The 22,773-nt window shown below is 46.9% G+C and overlaps 3 protein-coding genes across 21 annotated transcripts in view; 2 read left to right on the top strand and 1 right to left on the bottom strand.

The window, feature by feature from the left end:
* The window catches only part of FANCC (FA complementation group C), a 218,832-nt gene that overhangs the window by 4,552 nt on the left and 191,507 nt on the right, over positions 1 to 22,773 (bottom strand). For 11 of the 16 annotated variants that reach the window (XM_009456941.4, XM_024345774.2, XM_063788502.1 and 8 more), the window contains 5 exons: positions 21,493 to 21,592; positions 13,672 to 13,750; positions 10,983 to 11,064; positions 7,824 to 7,998; positions 3,421 to 3,624 (listed from right to left, as the gene is read on the bottom strand). In XM_009456941.4, coding sequence (XP_009455216.1) covers positions 3,421 to 3,624; positions 7,824 to 7,998; positions 10,983 to 11,064; positions 13,672 to 13,750; positions 21,493 to 21,592 — 640 coding nt within the window. Of the gene's footprint in view, positions 1 to 3,420; positions 3,625 to 3,678; positions 3,869 to 6,869; positions 7,707 to 7,823; positions 7,999 to 10,982; positions 11,065 to 13,671; positions 13,751 to 21,492; positions 21,593 to 22,773 lie in introns of those variants that run through there. The other 5 variants (XM_009456947.5, XM_063788507.1, XM_016961222.4 and 2 more) reach the window with 3 other exon arrangements.
* The window catches only part of AOPEP (aminopeptidase O (putative)), a 428,322-nt gene that overhangs the window by 379,228 nt on the left and 26,321 nt on the right, over positions 1 to 22,773 (top strand). Inside the window, exons 16-18 of one of the 4 annotated variants that reach the window (XR_008537134.1) lie at positions 5,459 to 5,589; positions 5,832 to 6,260; positions 21,514 to 22,746. The exons of 1 other annotated variant lie outside the window; for it this stretch is intronic. The gene's annotated coding sequence lies outside the window, so the exon portion shown is untranslated. Of the gene's footprint in view, positions 1 to 5,458; positions 6,261 to 21,513; positions 22,747 to 22,773 lie in introns of those variants that run through there. 2 more of the 4 variants (XR_008537133.1, XR_010148921.1) reach the window with 2 other exon arrangements.
* LOC112207870 (small ribosomal subunit protein eS26-like) lies at positions 16,822 to 22,746 on the top strand. Its single transcript, XM_024353862.3, has one exon. The coding sequence runs from the start codon at positions 19,930 to 19,932 to the stop codon at positions 20,212 to 20,214; it is 285 nt and encodes a 94-aa protein (XP_024209630.1). The 5' UTR covers positions 16,822 to 19,929; the 3' UTR covers positions 20,215 to 22,746.

Here is a 22,773-nt window from a genome sequence, read left to right as displayed (position 1 = left end):
ACCGCAGGGACGTTGGGCAGGGCCTCGTGGATGGCGTTCTGGGGAAAATCGGAGGGCCGAGGTCAGAGAAGAGGATTCCGGGACAGCCGAGGAGTGGGCCTCCAGGTGCCTGGAGAAGAGCCCACTGCGCAGAGCTCACCGCAGAGGCCACACAGGAAGCAGGCTGTGGGCAGATGGGGCTGCAGGACCAGTGCGTCCTTTAGGTCAGATGGAGCCACTCGCTCAAGCCATCTCCAAGAGGGTGCAAGGGCTCTGAAGAGAGATAGTGGCCTTTGCCTTGAGCTGGCACTGCTCTCCAAATCTGGATGCCAAGATAGAGGGCAGAGCCTGGGACCAGCCGGGAGGTGGCTGCGCTCGTGCTAGGTCCTGAGGGTGGAGAGACCCAAGCTGCAGGAGGGAAAGGCCGTCCCACCAAAGCAACCATCTGGCCACCACCTGCTCGTGGGCCAAGCAGACCCGGCTCTTTCCAAGGTGCTGTTGGCAGAGGAACTGACAAAGGCTAGGAGAGGCAGGGGTGGTGGGAGGGATCCTTCCCCAGAGGCCCTCCCTGCCACGCGGCCACCGCAGCGAAGGCTTCTCACTAGGAAGACTGATGTGTCAATAAAGATGGTTTCAAAACATCCGAAAGGACAGCCCCCAGGAGGCGCTTTCACCACGATGGGTGCCCAGATGGCCAGCATCCGTCCCTGACAGAGTCAGTGCATGAGTGCCACACTGGCGTCTGCTCTGGGAATGAGCTTCTGCTGTGTGTGTCTTCTCTGTGGCGGAACTGACTTGGGGGATGTGATGACAAAGCACTGGGGCCCTCTGTGCTCCTGAGGGTTCCCGTGTGGATCCGCAGCAGGGGCTGAACCACGTGTCAGGAGGGACTGCCCAGCACAGGACGCAGGCTGACCCTTGCAGCATCTGGCTTACTCCCAGCAGTGTCTCTGGGCCCAGTCTTGAGGGCGATCTGCTTTGAATGTGGACTGAAAGTTTCCTCCGAGTAGATGGAAACGTGGTATCAGGATAACTGAAGCAGAGACCTGGGTGTCTCTAAGGTGCTTGCTCTGGGTGATTTTCTCTCACACCCTGTGGGCAGGGCTGGAGCCACCAAACTCCCATGCTGACCCCTGCTGCTAAGCCTTCTCCACTCACACGGGCCACAGGGTTGGGGAGGAAGTGCCTGAGCTGGAATTGTCCTTGTCACAGGGCAGGGCTGACCATCTCCCCGCTGCCCCTCCCCAGCCCCCCATAAGCACCTTCCCACTGTTTCTGTGAGTTCGACTTTTTAGATCCCACCCATAGGTAAGAGCATGCATTTGTCTCTCACGTCTGGCTTATTTCGCTCAGTGTAAAACCCTCTAGGTTGGGCCGCATTGTTGCAGGTGTGCATTTTATAAGAGTACACAATAGATTCTCGAAAGTATTCTCGTTGTGCTGGGGCCGGGCCCAAAGAGGTGGCACCTGGCATGTGGCAGCCAGTCGTCTTTAGCCCTGGGCCGCCCTCATGACTCGGATCCGTCTTAGCTGAGACACCAGCACCTGGGAGGCACAGCCTGGGCCCGCTCCACAGGACTGTCCTACCAGGATGGAGACAATCTCCTGGCCCTGGTTCTTGGCAGGTGGGTCATGTTACGGGGACTTTCTGTACATGGACATTCATGTTTCAGTCAGGCCCGGCCTGGACGGGAGCAGGAGGGGCCTCTGGGGACTGGGAATATTCCTCTCTTGAGTTGGCTGCTGGCTGCACAGGTGTTGTTGGTTTGTGAAATTCATCAAGCTGTGTATTTTCTGTATGTATACGTCAACAAAAGTACAAATAAAATAAAAAATAAAACTCCCAGAGCCAGCATGCTGGTGCTTTTTCTGAGATGAGTATTTTTTTAAATCGTGGTAAAATATACATAAAATGTGCTATTTTACCCATTTGTGTAATTTGGTGGCATGCAGTATGTTTACAGTGTTGCACAGCCATCAGCACCAGCCGTCTCCTGCCCCTTTCCATGATCCCCACACTGACTCCCCACCCTCCGCCCTGGGAAACTCTGGCACTTCCTCTCCCTGGACTTGACTCTTCCAGGTGCCTCACCTAAGTGACTCACACAACATCCTCGTTTCTGGCTTATTTCAACAGCACAGTGTCTTCCAGGTTCATTCATGTTGTAGCACTGTCAGAACCTCTTTCCATCTTCAGGCTGAACAGTACTCTCTCGTGGGTACAGATCACACGGTGCATTGCTTGTCCCTCTACAGGCGTTTGGGCCATCTCTGCCTGCTGGCTGCTGAGAATAGTGCTGCCCTGAGCACTGGGCCAGATGGCCCTCCAGCCCCTGCTTTCGGCTCTCTGGGTTATAGACCTAGGAGAACTGCCTGCCACATGGTAATTCCAAGTTTGGCTGTTTGAGGAACCACCCCATTCTTCTCCACAGTAGCTGCACGACATTAACGTCCCCACCGGGAGGCATATGAGTGTTCCGGTTCCCGCGCATCCTCACGGGCGTTTCTTTTCTCTCCTTGCTGACAGCCATCCTGATGGCTGTGCAGTGCATCTCGCTGCACTTTGCCTTTCCCTGACCACTCATGCCCTTTCTGTGAGCATCTCCCCACATGCCTACTGGCCATTTGTACATCTTCTTTGGAGAAATGTCTGTTCAAGTCCTTCGCCCATTTTTGAATTGGGTTGTTTATCTTTTTGTTGTTGAGTTATAAGAATTCCTTATGTATTCTGAATACTAAACTCTAATCATATGTATTATTTCCAGATATTTTTCTCCCATTCTGTGAATTGTGTTTTCACTTTCTTGACAGTATCATTTGATGCATAAAAGCTTTTAATTTTCATAAAGTCCAATTTATCTATTGTTTTCTTTCATTGCTGTGCCTTTGGTATCATATCCAAGAAATCATTGCCAAATCTAATGTCACAAAGAGTGCTCACTTTTGACTTGGACCGTTTTTTTACCCCTCAAGTCAAGTGGGCTTCAGGAAGGATTTCTTTGTAATAAACCAATTTTTTAAAGATTAACAGAATTCTTTGCACTGTTGCAGTGAATAGCATTGTGGTTGCTTTGCGAGCCCATTCTCATCGTGGCCTTATTTCTTTCCATGAGGAGGAGGAGAGCAGCACACTGCGATGGAAAGAAATGTATGTAGGGGGACAGGAGACCTGGCTTCTACTGCAGGCTTTGGCAGCAAGCCATGGGCCCAGGAGATGGCATCTCCTGTCTCTGAGCCTCTGTTTTCTCTTCTATGACATAAAGGTGCTGGAAGGGGCAGGCTCTGGGGTCCATCCCAGCTGTCAACCTCCTTGACCATTTATCCGTGCTGGGCAGCATCCTGGTACACACACTGTGCAGAGGCCAGACCCTCGGACAGGTAACCCACCTCTCGCCTGGAGCAGAAATGAGTACTAGGATGCTGGACCACAGGGAGACTTACCAGGGTGATGACATCCCAGGCGATCGTGTGGCCTCCAGGAGCCCAGAGCAGGAAGTTGAGGAGAAGGTGCCTGATCAGCTGTTGTGCAGGAGCTCTGAGGTCTGTGTCTGTGCCCTGTCCTGCTACCGTCTGCAGGTCCTGGGCTGAGAGGCTGCTGCTTCTGGACATTGCCAGGAGGTGGCCCAGCACGGCCTTCACCTGGACCTGGGCAATAGTATTTCACAGGGGAGAGGTTAGGAAGAGGCAGGACAGACATACTTCTAGGATTTATTTATTTGCTTTGAAACAACCCCCAGAAATGGGTAAGCACTGGCCCCTGAGAGAGGGAGCTAGGCAGCGGCCGAGTTTACACTCGATTTCACACAAACCCAAATGGGCGGAATGGAAATTTCTTGACTTTCTTTCGTCTTGCTCACCAAGCAGTCAGGGCACCATGCCAGGAACTGACCTTTTTTTGTATAAAAGGAAACAGAGAAAAGTTCTCAACAGAATGTAGTCAGATTTTTATATTGTGGGAAAAAGAACAAAAGGCTCCTTGAAGACTCGCCTATCACAGCCACAAATCAATTAAAGCCCCACGCAGTCAGACCTCCGCCGAGCCAGTGTTCCCATGCGAATGCAGGCTTGCCTTTGCTTCTTGCTATATTGGGGGTCAGGGCGGGGGGTCGGGGGGAACACACACACATGCACGCACGTGTACACAAGCACGGTCATACACACATGCATGCACACACAAGAACACATTTGTTTTGTTTTAGATGCCGGAACAATCTGTTCATACGTGTTTAATGCTCAAGCAGAGGTCACAAGTCTGTGGAACCCACATAATAATGGTACTTATAAGTCTGCAGGTTGTTTTTGCATAAAAAATACTTATTCCATGCTGAGATGTTTCTGCTTGCTACAAGAATGGTACACCCAGTTGTGACTTGGAAAACAAAGCAAAGCAAAAACCGAAAGCCCATAGCTCCAAATGCCACATGGAACTCGTGAACAGCTATGTTCCATCACTTCTGAAAGAATACTTAGGCCTATTCTGAGAATTCCCATGACTGATTTTATGGATTTTGTGTGAGGCGTTTTTTTTCCCTGGAAGTCAAGGCCTCATTCAATGAAGTCTGTCATAAACTCCAGTACACTGGGTGTGTTGTGTGAGCTCCTCTGACCACAATACAAGACCGTGAGAAACTGCACCATCGGGCTCTTCCACGGGGAGCGGCAGCGCTCCAGCAGGGCAGGCCTCGCTCTCCCCACCTCGCCCCTCAGCCAGCCCAGCCTGCCGGGTCTGATGGTGTCTACGGGAGCCCAAGGCCATTCTGCCATCTAACTGGGTCTGCAAAAATGTCAGGGTTTAGGAGGCTATGCCTTTATATCTGTTTTTTCTCTTGACCCACAACCGACTTTCTGCCCTTGTCCAGTAATCCCTAAGATGGGGTCTATCTTCCTTTATGTCTGGCCCAGACTGTCTTTCCCTTCAGAGGCCGTCCATGCTCATGGGCTTCCACTTGAACACCAATAACTAACTTTAAACATGTCCTAAGTTTTTCAGGAGAAAGATAAAAGCTTTCTTTTCTTTTTAAAGTATTTATTTTTTTATCCTGCATTATAAAAACATATATGCTTACTATGGAAAATTTGAAAAGAGAAAAAGAAAAACCATTAAAATGATCTATAACTCTACCATCCAAAAAGACTCACTGTTAATAATTCGGTTTATATACTTCTTGTCTTTTTTCTACGCACTGAGACCATACCACTCACTACACATAATGCCTTGTATCTTTCATTTTTCTCTCCATAATGTACTATAAGCAGTTCAGTTCACTGTATCTATAGAACATGCTCTTCAAGACCTTTTTTTTTTTTTTTGGAGACAGAGCCTTGCTCTGTCACCCAGGCTGGAATGCAGTGGTGCAATCTCTACTCACTGCAACCTCTGCCTCCTGGGCTCAAGCGATCCTTCCATCTCAGCCTCCCGAGTAGCTGGGACTATAGGCACACATTACCACACCTGGCTAATTTCTTTATTCTTTTGTAGAGACAGGGGTCTATGTTGCCCAGGCTGGTCTCAAACTCATGGATTCAAGTGATACGGCCACCTCGGCCTTCCAAAGTGCTGGGATTACAGGCATGAAACACCACACCCATCCAAGAGCATGATTTTTCATGGTATGTAACAGAATGCTATTCCATGGTTAGGATATACCACAATTTATTTGGCCAGTAGCCTTACTATTGAAAGTTCAGGCCATTTCCCATTGTTGTATTTATGAACAATGCTGTGCTGAATATTCTTATACATAAGCCTTTGCATGGATCTCTATTCCCCAGGGTAATTCCTAGAAGTGGAACCACAGGGTTAAAGGGTATAAACCCTTGCCTGATTTTTTTTTTTTCCTTTTTTTCTCTAGGCATCATTGTACCTTACTGATTCTTAAGGGTATCTGAACGACTTTTTTTAATTTTGTTGTGATCTGATTCAGTTGGCAAAAGATGAACTCTGGCTGCTGGTGGAAAGGGTAGCTTGCCCATGAGTGGGACAGGCCTTCTCACAGGCAGGACACATCCTGGGCGGGGACACGCTTGCTCTTTGCACCCATGTTCTTCACCTCAAGGACGTCCACAGAGGCAGTGACGCCAGGCCCAGCACACGATGCGGGGATACGCCACCAGCTGATTTAATTGTGCCTTTTTAAGTAAATGCACAAATGCACAGATACTGCCAATTTCAATTCAATCGCATACGAATCATGCTTTCTAACACAGTTCACAGTTTGTCTCTCAAGCCTCCCAACAGACCATCAAGGGATTAAAGCTCACAAAACCCAGGAAAACAAGAGGTACGTATCATTCATTAAACTAAAATCCCCTTCCCAGGACGCCACATACACCAATGCCTCAGGCAGGCACCAGCGAGGAAGGGGCTCTGGAGTCACCAACATGAGCACTGGATTGAACTGCCAGGCAGATGGGCACCTGTGACAGAATGGGGGGAAGGGAAATGGATGCCTGCCACTGCCCCACTCACATTGAGCCAATACGTTCTCATCCAAAATCCTAGGCATCCTCTGAGGGAGAACTACGCAAGGGTTTTATTTTTTCATAAAAAAGGACCAAGTTAGCTAGTAGAAGATGTGCCAATGTAGAACTTTCTAGAAATTAAGTGTTATTGAATAATTTATTTCTTTATACTTCAAAAGTGATCCTCTGTCAGTAACCTTTTGACTGTGATGGAATTGAACACATATCTACCAACTTAGCTTATTCAGAATCAAATAAGACAGAATATAAAAGGGCTTTAAAAACCATATGTGCCCCGTACATCTTATTACTGTTAAAAACATCAACCAGGATTTTCCTTAATTAGTTTAACGTGATCTTTTAAAGGGGAAGAAATAAAAAGCTTTCTTTTTAATCAGACAGCAATCCTCAAATACATACGTGGGTTATGATAATTTTTTCACAAAGCTTTATTTCTGATCCAAAATAAATTATCACCAAATTTCAACTTTTTAAAATCTAAAACTATTTTTCTTTCCTATGCCATGCAAGCCTTTAAACAAAATACGCAGACATCTTTATTAGTCTGTGTGTTTTCAAACAACAGAAAATGCCAAAGCCAAGAGAGGCAGTGCTCCATCCAAAATGAGCCTTGTCCTCTTTAACTACTAAGATCAGCATAGAGCACTGGCAGTTGAAGTTTTAAGAACCTAGCAAATCAATGCTTGCAAGGGAGGTGCCAATGCCTTTAATCAAAGCATTGCTTCCTGTAATTATTATATTCCACATAAAGTAACAACTGTCTTTGCCACAGACAGTTATCCAGTCCCATACTTAGCTGCTCTGTTATTTAGGAAATGACCAACTTCTTTTTCAGAAGCAAAGTGGTTAATATCATGTGATTACTTTAGTAAGAGATGTAAATAAAGCCAGTAATGTGAGGATCTGTTGACTGATCCAAGAAAGGAGACAGTCAAGATGGAAGCAAGCCCTGGCCGGGCTGCTGGGGAGTGAGACAGGGCCCTGGCTGTGGCCAGGCTCTGCGGCCGGCACACCCCTCAGAAGAGCCCGCCTCTGCAGGGCACGCCTTGGAGGACGCGACCCTGGGGCAGATATGGCAGCTGAGCAATAACAGATCAAATGACCTTGGGGAAGAAGGGTCTTCGTTTTGCAGGAGAATGGGCTGGCAGCGTCTCGTCTCTGGCCACCTCGGTGGGGACAGGAGAACGCCTCTGACCACAAGGCTGGAGATCACCATGCCTGCAGGTTGCCATGACATATACCATCTGTGGGCAGAGCTCAGGTGTCATGGAAGCCAAGCCCACAACAGAGCCCCTCTCTGCAAGCTCCTCTCAGCCCCCCAGAGCCCACCCCAAACACATGCAGTGGGGCCTGCTACCCACCATAGTCTGTGCTCTCTGCTGCCTTCCGTCACGGGGGCCGTAGTAGAAGGCCAAGAGCCACAGCAGGGCCGTGGGGGGTTCGGCTGCCGACATCAGTAATTGCTCTGCCACCATCTCAGCCCATCCTCCGAAGTGAATGAACAGGAACCAGCTCTCAAAGGGACCTCCGCGGGACCTGGAACAGAGGCAGAACACATGGCAGCTGACAACCTGAATTCTTCTTCCTTTGGGTTTTTAAAGCAACTTTAACGTTTGCCAACGGTTGGCTTAAATTGTACTTATCCACTGAAGTGCAACCTGCAAGGAATACAATTTAGATTCAGAAAGCCTGTCCAAACGCCACTCTGCACCATCACAGGACATCGAAAGAGTGCCTCTCAGGACCCCCGTGAGGCCTGAGGCCTTTGGACATCAGAGTCTTTAATCCAGGTACGTTCAGTGAGGACAGGCACTGAGGAAGGAAGACTGCGGCCATGACCAACAGGAATGTGGCAGGATGTGGCGGCACACCTCCCTGCCTTCTGAGATGCGGAGAAAGAGGTGGAGGGTAGGACGCAGGCAGAAACATGGGCTGTTTCCCTTCTGACAAGACGCAAAGTTCGGGTGGATATTTCAGCAACTACGAATTTTTAATGAGCTGCTGTCATCATGGGTGCGTCAATGCCAGAAACTTGAAGTGTTTGTGAAGCTATCCCCTCGCCACACTGGCAAATGGGAGTTGCAATACTTGTTTTAAGGGTAGAATTTGCTTGAGATAAGGGCCTACTAATTGTGTGCAGTGCCGGTCTCAGCAGGTGAACATCTCCCTTGGAGAGGATGGAACAGACCAGCCTGAGATCACATTAGATGAGAACATTCCTTCTGGACTGGGGCAGTGGCTGGAACAGGAGTGTTCCTGGCCCCTTTGTTGGATCTGCCTGCATGTTCCTCTGCCTGGCCCATGGAATTCCCAAGCTCTAAGCACTGTCCTCGCCTCCCTGGTCACTGCTGTCCTGCTCCAGTCCTCCCTGAGAACAAGTGGTTAAATGTTCTACATTTGAGCAACAGAGACATGTCCCTCTTTCCCAGGACATGGTCAGAGCTGATGCTCTGGAGGCCACGTTGGCTGTGGGCTGGGTTAGGCTGTACCAGAGTGAGGAGGGGAGTCTGCCATGCCTCTTCCCTGCAGGCACCATGTCAGGGTAGACAGATGCACAGAGCAATGAGGCTCCCTCACGCTCCCAGCTCCCAGGTTGGCAGCGTGACTGGATCAGGATCAGAGACCGGCCTGGTCCTTCCCGCTGTCTTCCACCAGTAGCTGAATGCACAAGCAGTCCCATGTGGCCACCTGAAAGGTATCTCATGGCTCCAAGGTCTGGATTGAAGTGGGAGCCCCACGAGGTCTAAGTCCTGCTCTGCAGCACCACATGCGCCCTTTCTGGTTGCTGTTTTATTCCAGTCTTCACGCATTTGACATCACACATTCTGAGTGATGGTGGAGAGGGTGGGTAGAGAGAAGAGAAAAACACCCAGGGCACCCACTGCACAACATTTCTCAATCACAGGATGGGCTGTTTATGCCACCTGCATCTACGTCCTGTCCCCGAGTTAAGATTCTTCAAGGTCCAGCTCTGTGTAACACCAGGACAACCAGGGAGGGTGTGGGGGGGGCCGACTGGCCACTGCAGGCTATTCATGTGGCCAACCCCGCAGGCTCCATTGGCTGCAGGCCTTTTTTGTCTGGTCTCTGTCGGTAAGAATCATGGTGAGGAAGGAGTAAGCAGCTGGCACCCAAGCCATCAATCACGGAGCTGGACATAGGTGTGTCACCCATTGTCTGTGTCAACTCGGTGTGAGACTACAGAGAATTCCAGGAGTGAAAAGTGGCAAAAGGAACAAATAAGATAGTCTTAGTAGGCTAGCAGGGACAATGAATAAAATTATACTCTGAAAGAGGAAGCCAAAGAGTGTTATGATACAAGGAATTTAGCAAGGCATAAATGTGAATGCTTTCAAGAAAATCACACACATAAGAGGGTACCTAACACTACTGTTAAGAAATTAACAGGCCAGGCACAGCGGTCCACACCTGTAATCCCAGCACGACGGGAGGCCAAGGCAGGAGGATTACTTGAGCCCACGAATTTAAGGCAATACAGCAAGACCTCTACAAAAAAAAAAATTTTTTTTTTTTTTTGGAGACGGAGTCTTACTGTCGCCCAGGCTGGAGTGCAGTGGCACGATCTCGGCTCACTGCAAGCTCCACCTCCTGGGTTCATGCCATTCTCCTGCCTCAGCCTCCCGAGTAGCTGGGACTACAGGCGCCCGCCACCGCGCCCGGCTAATGTTTTGTATTTTTAGTAGAGATGGTGTTTCACCGTGTTAGCCAGGATGGTCTCGATCTCCTGACCTTGTGATCTGCCTGCCTCAGCCTCCCCAAGTGCTGGGATTACAGGTGTGAGCCACCGCGCCCGGCCACAAAAAAATTTAAACATTAGCTAGGTGTGGTAGTACACGCCTGTAGTCCCAGCTACTCAGGAGTCTGAGTGGGAGAATCACCTAAGCGCAGGAATTTGAGGCTACAGTGAGATGTGATCATTCCACTGCAGTCCAGCCTGAGAGACAGAGCAAGACCTTATCTCTAAAAATTTAAAACCAACCAACCCAGAATTTATATTAGAATAGATTTTCTCATTTTAGAGATATTTATTAGAGAGAAGGAAAAGCAAGCATTTAACATTCCACCCTACTGTGTAGGAGTTTCAAATCTCCTTCCCTAGAGAGGTAGAGGGAAGACCACAGGACCCAAACAAGTGCCCTTTCCCTTCTGTGCGGCCAGGGAGGGGTTCCCAGCAGGTGGGTGCTGCTTTTTCCAAGGCCTCTTCTTTTTATTGTTATGCCTGTATATTTCAAAATCTAAAACCAGACGTTAATGTAGAAAACGTTTCGATACAGGTATTGACACACGCATACATGCGCATGCCTATTCATCCTGACCTGCTCCAAGCCATCCGTGCAGCCATGCGCTTCCTCCACTTCTCACTTCACCATGGTGCTCACCTGTTTGGTGATGGTCCCAGACCAGTAATGCCTTCCTCTGTCAGCCCTGCTCAAAGGGCAGATGAGGATCTAGGGAAACCATGTGTGAAGTAGATTTGGGAGTGGTCAGTGTTTGCTCACCCATGAGTCTGGTCTTCAACTGCTTCTCTGAGCAGTTCAGAAATATGCTTCAGTGTCTGGAGCCAGTGTCCCCGAGGGATATCTGCGGGTGGAGAGAGATATGTCAGAGGGCAACTGAGGAAATGTCAAGCCCATGAGGAACCACCTGCAGGGACGACCTGAAGAGTCTTTGGGAGACGCCCTTTACTTCTGGTTCACGGAACCCAATACTGTTCTCATGCTTTTCCCAGCCAGTACCTATCTCTTAAGCCTGGGGAAGTAAGATCTGTCCATGTCACACAGAGCTGAACCTCAAAGAATCTAATCTTTTAATTTAGTTTTGTGGGGTTTTAAGACACGATCTTGCTTGGTCAGAGGCTGGAGTGCAGTGGTACGATCCTGGTTCACTGCAGCCCCAACCTCCTGGGCTCAAGCGATCTTCCTACCTCAGCCTCCCCAGTAGCTGGGACTACAGGGGTGCACCACCATGCCCAGCTATTTTTAAATTTTTTTTGTAGAGATGAGGTTTCACTATGTTTCTCAGACTTGTCTCAAATTCCTGGGCTCAAGTGATCCTCCCGCCTTGGCCTCCCAAAGTGCTGGAATTACAGGCATTAATCACCACGCTTGCCCTCAAGTAATTTTAAATTCAGGTACATGGAAGTAGCTAGAGACTGCATAAGCAGCCCCCGCTGAGACTGGGAAATGCCGGGTTGCGGATGCCCTAGGTTTCTTCTTTTCTACCTACGCACTCCTCCATCACTAATGTGTTGATTTCAAAATAGACGGAGACTGTAGTAAAGCAGCCAACAAGGAATTAGGAATAGACTGCCTGACTGCTTTCCTAGGGCTGTGATGAATTCACAATATGATTTCAGGTTTACAGTGGAAAAAAAGGCCAGGAAAGAAAATAAGTGAGCATTATGCAAACAAATGTCTTTTCCTGAGTGAGCTGCTCTGGTTTCACAGTCATCCTGTGGTTTTAAATACAGCTGAGCAGCACATATCTGCAGTTCTGTGCAGCATCTGCAAAAGTTTTCACATAGTGATAGATGCTATAATCGAACACACAAGGAAGGTAAGGCGAGTGATGGACAAACCGCTGCTACTCCACAAGGCCAGTGCCTCCCTCCTCTGAACTCCCGTGGCCCTTGGTGCACAGCCTTTTGAAGGTATTTTTCGTTTCTTCCTTTTACTAGCTATTTAGATGTTTATTTCGCATTTCCTCCACTTGTAGTGTCTACACAGTCAGGGCTCGTAAGTGATCCTCTTTTACACCCCTCTCCCGGCCTTCACAATGGGTATGAAATAAATTTCTGATGAACAGAAGATCATGCCACTAAAAAACACTTCTTCAATCTGTGACCATAACACTGTTTCCCAAAGTAATATACAGACAGCTCTTCTAGGAACTAGCACAAGAGGTTCCTGTACTTCTGCCCGAAGCCACCTATTTATATTTGGACATAAATCTGCAAGTTACACAAACGGAAAGGTAAAGGGTTGGGCCCATGCCCATGCACCACCTCACCGTTTATTTACTATTTCCAAACTGAGACACTAACAACTCCAGTACATTTTCTGGAGCTCACTCAGCGTCCCCTGTTGGCTGACTTTAGGCTTTGCTGATCTGACCTAAGCGTAAGGTGAACCCTGGCAGAGTGAATTCCTCATTTTTCTGTCTTGTTAATAAAGTTTTCCCAAGAGTTTTCATAAAACTGTCACCCAGAGATCCCACCCCCAGCTCCAGCATCTGAGAAGACAGTGTCAGGGGATCACCCTGGGCAAGAACCTACATCTTCTCGAAAAAGGAAGAGGAATTTAGGTTTTGTAAAATGCTCTGAAACTTTGAATCATTCGCATTTCTCAAACAGATCTACTCACTCAAGTCTCAGAAAAAAGGCAGGCCCAAAATGGCATAAAAAGGAAATGTGACTGGCTCGTTCCCTTCTGTCTCCTCTCCTCCCATGCTCCAATAAGGCCCCTTTCTGGCTGGCGCAGTCTGTGCCCATGTCAGGACTGCCTTCCATCAGGTTTCAGGCCTCAGAGGGAAAGGATGCCCTTATTCTCTATTTCCGAAATGTCTCCTAAGCATGAGCTCACAGCCACATTCCTGGATCAACACCAGTCGATTGAAGGCTGGAACCATCACTTCCCCAGCTGGATGGCCTTTGGAAGGCTGGCAAAGGATATCAGGAGAGGCTGTGGATGAAGCACCTTACTGAACTCTCTCAAAATCCTTCCCTTAGCTTGGTTAGGGGAAACTTCCCCTGCATTTCCTCAGCTTCATCCATCATTTTGTCTTTTCTTCTGCAACAAGGCTGCACAGAGTAGAAAGAATGAAAAGCAAACGAATGTACTGTTTTATTCTGACTCAGCCAAGTCTTAGCCTGTTCCTGGCATCTGGTGGATCTGGTTGGCACCAGCAGAGCCTGTGTTATCTGGAGGCAGACTAGCAACACCTACCAGAGGCCACTGTTTTTTTGTTTGTTTGTTTTCTTCTTTTGGTAAGTGATCACAACTGGGAAGCCAAGCAGACTCTCATATCAAAATCCACAGAATGTGGGATCCTGGGGGCTCAAAGGGATCTTAGAAATAACCAGTTCTGTCTCCCTCATGCTATAGATAAGGGCCTGATGGGGAGGTCATAATTTGACAATGCTCTTCCCAGGAAATCATTCTGATGTGGGCAAAGTCAACCCTAACTCACCTTGAGGGTCTTGCAGCAGCACCATGCCAAGAGATGGAGAAGTGTAAGGAAAGTAGGTCTTGAGTGCAAACCGCAGCTGCTACAGGATGGAAAATCCAAAGAGCATGAACATTAAGATTGAAACGGGGTCAGGAAAATACAAAACTCTGAGTCCTCTGCCCAAAAAAGACCCACCAGTACTAACATGGTCAGAACACTTTCTTAAACATTTATTTTTTGAAAAATAAGCTCCCAATAACCTCATATTTTCCAGAATAATTAACCTTTTTAAAGTCACCTTCTGGGACTTAAAAATAATAAAGTTATGCTCTTGATATCTTTATGAGTTCTACCTCACATGAACCCAATTATACAAATAAATCTTCTATTTTGGAAAGACTTGCCAAAGCCGTTGTGAGATGTTAGGTATTTCAGCATTTTTTTTTTTTTTTTTTTGAAACGGAGTTTTGCTCTTGCTGCCCAGGCTGGAGTGCAATGGCGCGATCTCAGCTCACCGCAACCTCTGGCTCCCGGGTTCAAGCGATTCTCCTCCCTGTCTCCCAAGTAGCTGGGATTACAGGCATGCGCCACCAAGCACCACTAATTTTGTACTTTTTAGTAGAGACAGAGTTTCTCCATGTTGGTCAGGCTGGTCTCGAACTCCCGACCTCAGGTGATCTGGCCGCCTCGGCCTCCCAAAGTACTGGGATTACAGTGAGCCACCGTGCCCGGCTTGTTTTTGTTTTTTTATTGAGATGGAGTCTCCTTCTGTTGCACAGGCTGGAGTGCAGAGGCACAATCTCAGCTCACTGCAACCTCCACCTCCCGGGTCCAAATGATTCCCCTGCCTCAGCCTCCTGAGTAGCCGGGATTACAGGCACACGCCACCACACCTGGCTAATTTTTGCAGTTTTAGTGGAGATGGGGTTTCACCATGTTGGCCAGGCTGGTCTTGAACTCCTTAGCTTAAAGTGATCCACCTGCCTCGGCCTCCCAAAGTGCTGGGGTTATAGTCATGAGCCACTGAGCCCGGCTCAGCATGGTTTTTAAAATAACAACAAAAGTGTAAAACTGTGCTCGCATTTCGAGGGCCAAAGAGCTACAGCTACCTATGCCCCCAAGGGGCACAGAAGCTTTTTTAAAAATTGAGGTAAAATCTATAAAGCATGGAGTGCATGGGCTTTAAGTATATGAGGTTTTGGTAAATGTGCAAATCCATGTGACCACCACCCCAGTGAAGACACATTTCTATCACGCCAAAAAGTCCCCTTCCAATTCTTAACAATCATTCCCTCCACCCCACCCTGGCAACCAATGTTTTGATTTTGACAAGAGAGATTAGTTTTGCTTATTCTTGAATTTTGTGTAAAGGGAACATAAAGCATGTTTTCTTTTGTGTCTGGCTTCTTGGGCTCAACATATTTTCTTAAAGATTAAGCCACGTTATTGTGTGCGAGTAGATCATTCTGTTTTTATTGCTCAGAAGTAGTCTGAATTGTATGAATATGCCATAGTCTGTTTAGCCATTCTCCTCTTGATGTGCATTTGGGCTGCTTCCAGTTTGGGGCTGTCATGAATAAAGCTGTAGTTAACATGCATACATATGTCTTTTCATGGACATGTGTTTCTGTTTCTCCTGGGTATGCCATCGGAATGGAATTGCTGGGTCACAGATAGATGCTTGTTTAACATCGTAAGGCCATATGGTTTTCCGGTGTTGTACCATCTTACGCCCACCAGCAATGTATGTGAATTCCAGTTGCTCCACATACTCCCCAGCATTTCATCCATTCTAGTGGCTGGGAACATAACCCTATGTATGCTTGCTTTCCTACCTGTTTCACTCTGCACTTTCCTGATGGCAAATGATGCTGAACAGTTTTCATGTGCTTACTGCCAACTTATGTATCTTTTTTGAAAGTATATATTCAAGTCTTTTGTCCATTTTAAAAACTGGTTTCTTAGGCAGTTATAAGAGATCTTCATATATTCTCGACACAAGTCCTCTGTTGTATACATGTATTACAAATATTTTCTCCTAGCTAACAGCTTGCTTTTTCAGTTCCTTCTTTCTTCCTTTTCTTTTTTTTTTTTTTTAATTGAGATGGAGTCTTGCTCTGTTGCCAGGCTGGAGTGCAGTGGTGTGATCTTGGCTCCCTGCAACCTCCACCTCCCAGGTTCAAGCGATTCTCCTGCCTCAGCCTCCCAAGTAGCTGGGACTAAAGGCACATGCCACTATGCCCAGCTAATTTTTGTATTTTTAGTAGAGACGGGGTTTCACTATGTTGGCCAGGATGGTCTTGATTTCTTGAACTCGTGATCCACCCACCTAAGCCTTGCAAAGTGCTAGGATTACAGGCATGAGCCACCGTGCCTGGCCTGCTTTTTCAGTTTCTTAATGATATCTATCAAAGAATACAAATTTTACATTCCTTTCTTATTTTTTGAGATATGGTTTCACTCTGTTGCCCAAGCTGGAGTGCAGTGGCATGATCATAGCTCACTGAAGCCTTGATCTCCCAGGCTCAAGTGATCCTCCCACCTCATTCTCCCAAGTAGCTAGGACAACAGGTGTGTGCCACCACGTTCAGCTAAATTTTGTATTTTTTGTAGAAAAGGGGTCTTACTTTGTTGCCCAGGCTGGTCTCCATCTCCTGGGCTCAAGAGATCCTCCTGCCTTGGGGCTCCCGAGATCCTCCTGCCTTGGGGCTCCCAACGAGCTGGGATTACAGGAGTGAGCTATGCCCCCAGCCTAAAAGTTTTAAATTCTGATGAGGTCTAATTTATCCATTTTTTCCTATGGTTAGTGCTTCTGAGAAATCTTAGATCACCTCAGTGTCAAACAGATATATTATCCTATGCTCTCTCTAGGGGCTTTATCTTTCTAACATTTCTGTTGAAGCCCATGATCCTCTCAAATTAACTGTTGTGTGCTTTACAAGGTAATGTTTGAGGTTCATTTTTCTACATATGGACATCCAGTTATTCCAGCATCATTTGTTAAAAACGTTCCTTTCCCCATTGAATTGTCTTGGCATCTCTGTCAAAAATCAGTTGGCCACATATGTATGGGTCTATATCTGGACTCAATTCTGATCTATCTATGGCTGTCTTTTTGCCAATACCTCACTGTCTTGATTACAATAGCTTTTAAAATCTTTTTTTTTTTTTTTTTTTTTTTTTTAAGACAGCATCTCGCCCTGTCTTCCAGGCTAGAGTGCAGTGGTGTGATCATGGCTCACTGCAGCCTCCACGTTCTGGGCTCAAGCAGTCCTCCCACTTCACCCGCCGAGTAGCCGGGACTACAGGCATGCATCACCATGCCCAGCTAATTTTTTATTTATTTATTTATTTGTAGAGACTGGGGTCCCACTATGTTGCCCAGGCTGGTCTTGAACTCCTGGACTCAAGCAATTCTCCCACCTTGGCCTCCTAAAGTGCTGGGATTACAGGCATGAGCCGCCGTGCCCAGCCAGGTCTTCATTTTTTTGTTCAATCTGACGTTTCTGCCTTTTTATTAGAATATTTAACTTCCATTTAATTGCTGTCATTGTTGAAATTAATGTCATTGTTGGTAGTTTTGGGTTTAGGTCTATCTTTTGACATTGGTTTTCTTTTTTCCCCTCAATTTTTTTGTTCCTTTGGCAGCTTACATTTCTATTTTTTGGCACCTTAAGTCAATCAGATTGTGCCAAGTTCTGGCCCTCTCCCGGCCCCACACTGCCTTCCAACCTCACATGAGGGCAGCTGGGGGGAGGCAGGAGACCTCTCCGTGTGGTGTCCCTTTAAAGGGCTGATGGCCTCCAGTTTCTGTCCACTTTTTCAGGTGCTCTGTAGTGCCTTCAAATAGATTTTTAAAAATACTCTGCCTGGAGTTTATCATTTTTATCTGTGGGAGATGATTTAATCTAGCTCATTACCAGATGCTGTCATGGCTGCAACCAGAAACTGACCTGACTGGCTGTACTGAGCCACAGTGCAGGCTTAGAAAAAGTGGCTTGTCACACCCATCTCAATTTCTGCCTACTGTCTGATAGGGCATATTGATGGAGCTGCCTGTGTCCTCCAAACAGAACAGGGGCAAGAGGAAAGGGTAAGAAGAGACAGAAGCACTGACATGAGTGCTTCTGATGATAGGAGAGAATGTGGATTTATGGGATCACTCATAAACTGTTGCAGGAAGTGCAGATGAGCACCAACACTTTTGAAATGAGTCTGGCAGGATCTATGAAAGCTGAACTTTTGTATTCCGAATACACTTCCACTCCTAAGTATCTATCCCAGAGTGTCCAGAGCAACATTGTTTGTAATAAAAAACAAAACCTGGAAGCATCTCAAGTGCCTACCAGCAGGAGGATGGCTACACTGCCATACGTTTTCACAATGGACTATGCATAACAATACTTCCCCACAGCCACACATGGCAACGTCAAGAAGTCTCTGCTGAGTGGAAAAGCAAGTCTCAAAAGATTGCACAGAGTATGCTGCTCCTGTTTGTTTTATATAGTGCAAAAACAACCAAAACTAAACAAAACATTGTTTAGGCAGTCATATATATGTGATCAAACTACTTTCAGAAAGAGCAAAGGGATAATAAACATAAAATTCATTTTTTTTTTTTTTTTTTTTTTTTGAGACGGAGTCTCGCTCTGTCGCCCAGGCTGGAGTGCAGTGGCGCAATCTCAGCTCACTGCAAGCTCCGCCTCCTGGGTTCATGCCATTATCCTGCCTCGGCCTCCTGAGTAGCTGGAACTATAAGCGCCCACCACCATGCCCGGCTAATTTTTTTGTATTTTTAGTAGAGACAGCGTTTCACCGTGTTAGCCAGGATGGTCTCGATCTCCTGACCTTGTGATCTGCCTGCCTCGACCTCCCAAAGTGCTGGGATTACAGGTGTGAGCCACCACGCCTGGCACATAAAATTCAAACCAGAGGTTACCTGGAGGGAGAGAGGCAGGGAGGAGCACGTGGATAGACATATATTCAGATTATTAGATATCAGGTTTACAGATATTCATTTTATTAAGAAGGAATTAATCAATAAAACACAAGAGAGAAAAGAGGGTCACGCATCTACCAAATATGACATGAAGGGTTTTGATTAGCTAAAAATGGACAGTCAAGAAGGCAGAGGGTCAACAGATGTAGATGGCCATCAGTTAAAAAGACAGGCACTCAGGTCCAGCTCTAGGAAGAGAAATAAACTAACAGATACCTATGCAGGCATTGGCAAAGCAAAGAGACTTTCCTTTCCTTTGTTGAGCTGAAGGCGAGGGTGGTGGATTCCTGTTTGTTTTTGGATCCCTGCCTTGCCTCACACCAGGACCCAGTGTGTGGTCCCACGTCCTTAGATACGTATGCCTGGTCAGGGTACTAGTCTCAATTAAAAGCAACTGCAACATCATTCCCAATCCATAGTGCCCACGGCCAACATAGAGGCTGAGGGTGAAGTTAAGAAGAAAAACAGGTGCGAGCTAACCCTAAAGAGCACAGTGGCACTCCTCCGCGGCCTCTGCTCCAACCCAGGTGTGCTCCGTGAGGCCACAGGTGAGACTCCCCAGAGGCCCGTTCCTAATGGGGCCTACAAAGAATGCACAAGGGAGGCTCAGAGACATTTACAGTTAGGCTCAAAATAACCGTGAGGGCCAGCTGTGCCTTCCAGCCGAGCCACCTCCAAAATTCTAGGTGGGACCATGGATAGCGCAGCTTGCTACAGCCCAGCTAACTTCTCCAGGGAAAGTGAGGGTGGGAAAAAATAAATCACAAATATTTACTGTTGGCCAGGCACAGTGGCTCAAGCCTGGAATCCAAGCACCTTGGGAGGGCAAGGTGGGAGGATCCCTTGAACCCAGCTGTTTGAGACCAGCCTGAGCAACAGAGAGACTCTATCTCTACAAAAAAAAATTTAAAAATTAGCTCGGCGTGGTGGCTTGAACCTGTGGTCCCAACTACTTGGGAGGCTGAGGTGGAGGGATCGCTTGAGCCCACGAAGCCAAAGGCTGCAATGAGCCATGATCATACCACTGCACTCCAGCCTCGGTGGCAGAGTAAGAGCCTGTCTCAAAAAATAAAATAAAATAAATATATATTTATTGTTGCTTTAAAAAGCAGAAACAGGCTGGGTGTGGTGGTTCACACCTGTAACCCCAGCACTTTGGGCGGCCAAGGTGGGAAGACTGCTTGAGCCTCAGAGGTTGAGACCAGCCTGGGCAACATGGTGAAACCCCATCTCTAATAAAAATACAAAAATTAGTGCTTCCTCCAGTCCGTGCCTCCAATATGATGAAAAAAAGAAGGAACAACGGTCGTGCCACAAAGGGCCGCGGCCACGTGCAGCCTATTTGCGACACGAACTGTGCCCAATGTGTGCCCAAGGACAAGGCTATTAAGAAATTCATCATTGGAAACAAAGTGGAGGCTGCAGCAGTCAGGGACATTTCTGAAGCGAGCGTCTTTGATGCCTATGTGCTTCCCAAGCTGTATTTGAAGCTACATTACTGTCTGAGTTGCGCAATTCACAGCAAAGTAGTCAGGAATCGATCTTGTGAGGCCCACAAGGACTGAACACCCCTACTCCAATTTAGACCTGCGGATGCTGCCCCACAACCCCCACCAAAGCCCACGTAAGGAGTTGAGTCCTTAAAGACTGAAAACGGACTATTCTCTCGAGAAAAATAAAATGGAAATTGTACTTAATAAAAAAATACAAAAAGTAGCCATGAGTGGTGACATGCACCTGTGGTCCCAGCTACACGCAGGGGCTAAAGTGTGAGGATCATCTGAGCTTGGGGGGTTGAGACTGCAGTAAACTGAGATCACATCACTGCACTCCAGCCTGGGTGACAGAGTAAAACCTTGTCTCAAAAAAAAAAAAAAAAAAAAAAAAGTAGAAATATCGGCTAAAACCTGAGAGATCTATTTGACGTTGGCGGGGGGTGTGATCTGGTGGAGCCAAGCATTGTAGTTCTCCTCTCGGAAGTCAAACTGCGGAGAGCTTCACAGGGGCCGTGACATACTCTACAGATGAGATGCACTGGACCAGCACCACTCTCGACAGGCAATGTGTCCCATAAACATTACTTCTGTGGCCGTTAGAAATCAAGGCCAAATATATATGCTGAAAGGTGAAAGCTCTCTGGTAGCAAAGGTCCCTGTTTCACGAGGTCCCTCTAATTGGTCATTGACTCTTGGCAGCTGTTGCCCAGCCTCTGCTGCTGGGGACGTGGAGCACAATCTTCTGCAGGGTGCGGGCCTGGCCTTTGGTTTACTGACTGTGTCTAACACACACCTCCCGCTCACTGCCCTTCCTCACTCCCCTTCTAGTTAGTCAAGCCTTTCCCAGTCACTCTTACCACCTCCTTTCCTGGAAGCCAATTCACATTTGGGTCTCTGATAAGAATGAAGATGCTAATAATTAAGAATGTCCAGGAGTGCTTTGTAATAAGTGCCCTTTCCTATTCATCACATGCCATATAGACCCCAGGGTGCCTCCTGCTGACCTGGGAGGCTCAGATGCAGCCAGAGGGCAGTGTCCTGCTCGGCAGACAGTGCACAACACAGGGCCAAGAAGAGCCGTCCTCCAGGGCCATGCATGCTGGCATGACAGAGTTCTCAGACACAATAGTAGACAGATGCTTCTGGGTATCAGGGCACGGGGCAGACAGATCTTGATCTATGTTAAGTTAAAATGGCTTAACCTTTGTTGGGGCACTCATTAGGAACCTTTCTTTGTGAGCAAAACAGTCCATCAAAATTACTGAAAATAAAGTGCTCTTGTCCAAAATACTCTCAACAGTGTCTTATTCTCTGGGATGAATGAGTAATATATGTGATATAACAAACCTGCTTGCTTTCTTTCTCCAGAGCTTCTACAAAGCACTGCGTAAACACCTGAATAGTGGCTATGATTTCCAGGGCTCCATCGGTTTCCAGGAGTGCACACCTGAACAATGCAAAGTCAGATCAGAACACGTTTAACAAGTAATCCGGCAAACATGAAAACCTGCACTGTATAAGGGAAAAGTAGAAACACTTTTTTTTGTGCCATAAGCTTCAGCAGTATCTCAACTCATCAGATTTCAGTCCTTGTGTGAAAACAGGATAAATCTGTCGCTCCCTGTTATATTTTCTTTAAAATTGCAATGTGCAGAGCTCTCTTTCTTGGTTCTTAAATTATTAAGCAATGCAAATCCCTTCCACACAGGCTTGCATACTCTGTACAAATATTTTTGTATTGTATGCCTGGACACGCAACATCAACATTTTGCTTTCACAAGTGGAGACGAAGCTGCTCAAAGGGTAAAATGGCCTCGTCCATCCACCCAGCAAAGTAGGAAAATAATGTGTGTGTACCTGGTTTCGTTTCCATGCATTATTGTACAATTAATTTTTCTTTATGTTTGTTTAAGCAAAACAAAACAAAACCAAACAAACAAAAAAACTCTCAAATTTTGCTAGCTTTAAACCCCAAACACTGTTCTGACTACTGGTGAGTTATTGTCACAATAAAAATTCCTTTCCCCGAAGTCTGCAGTCTGCCCTGCAGCCTATGCTGCTGTGTGTTAGGTGGGAGGGGCTAGAGAGAGAGCTGATATGGGCTCCCCTGGAAGAGGGGCTGGGACACTCCCAGGTGACAAGCTCCCCAGGGGCGTCCAGTCTTAGTACTCCATGGTTAGTACTCCCACTAACTTAGTACTCCATGGTTAAAACTCCCACTAACTGCCAGCCACATCTCAGCTTCATGGCTGTGAGCTCCTCGTCTCTTGCCGTCTGTAAATCTAATGCATTTCCCAAGAAGTACTCGTATTTTCAAAATAAAAATGTAATGTGTTGTAAGAGAACATGCATGGTGTATTTTGCCTTTCAGAAGAGTTCTGTTAAGAATGACTTTTATTTTTCTTGGCTTTCTTTAGCTTTAAAGTCTTTTAAAAATATTGGTCAGCCCTCACATGGTGAAGGGAGTATATTGCTACCCTTTATTCTGAGCTGAGAAAAATCCTACGTGAATATTTCATGATATTAATACCTAACCCAATTCTGTGTTTCTATTATTAGAATCTTAAAAGGCTAAAGAAAATAAAGTTATCTTAATTCTTAGGCACTGGCCTTTAAATTTACACTGAT

Source organism: Pan troglodytes, chromosome 11 (assembly GCF_028858775.2).
Source record: "Pan troglodytes isolate AG18354 chromosome 11, NHGRI_mPanTro3-v2.0_pri, whole genome shotgun sequence".
In the NCBI taxonomy this organism is placed as follows: Eukaryota; Metazoa; Chordata; class Mammalia; order Primates; family Hominidae; genus Pan; species Pan troglodytes.
Note: the sequence above shows the minus strand (reverse complement) of the source record. Positions and strands in the feature narration are given on the sequence as shown.

What these genes read in the sequence shown, in the direction of transcription:
- LOC112207870 (XM_024353862.3), top strand. Translation starts at nt 19,930, where the DNA reads ATGATGAAAAAAAGAAGGAACAACGGTCGTGCCACAAAGGGCCGCGGC.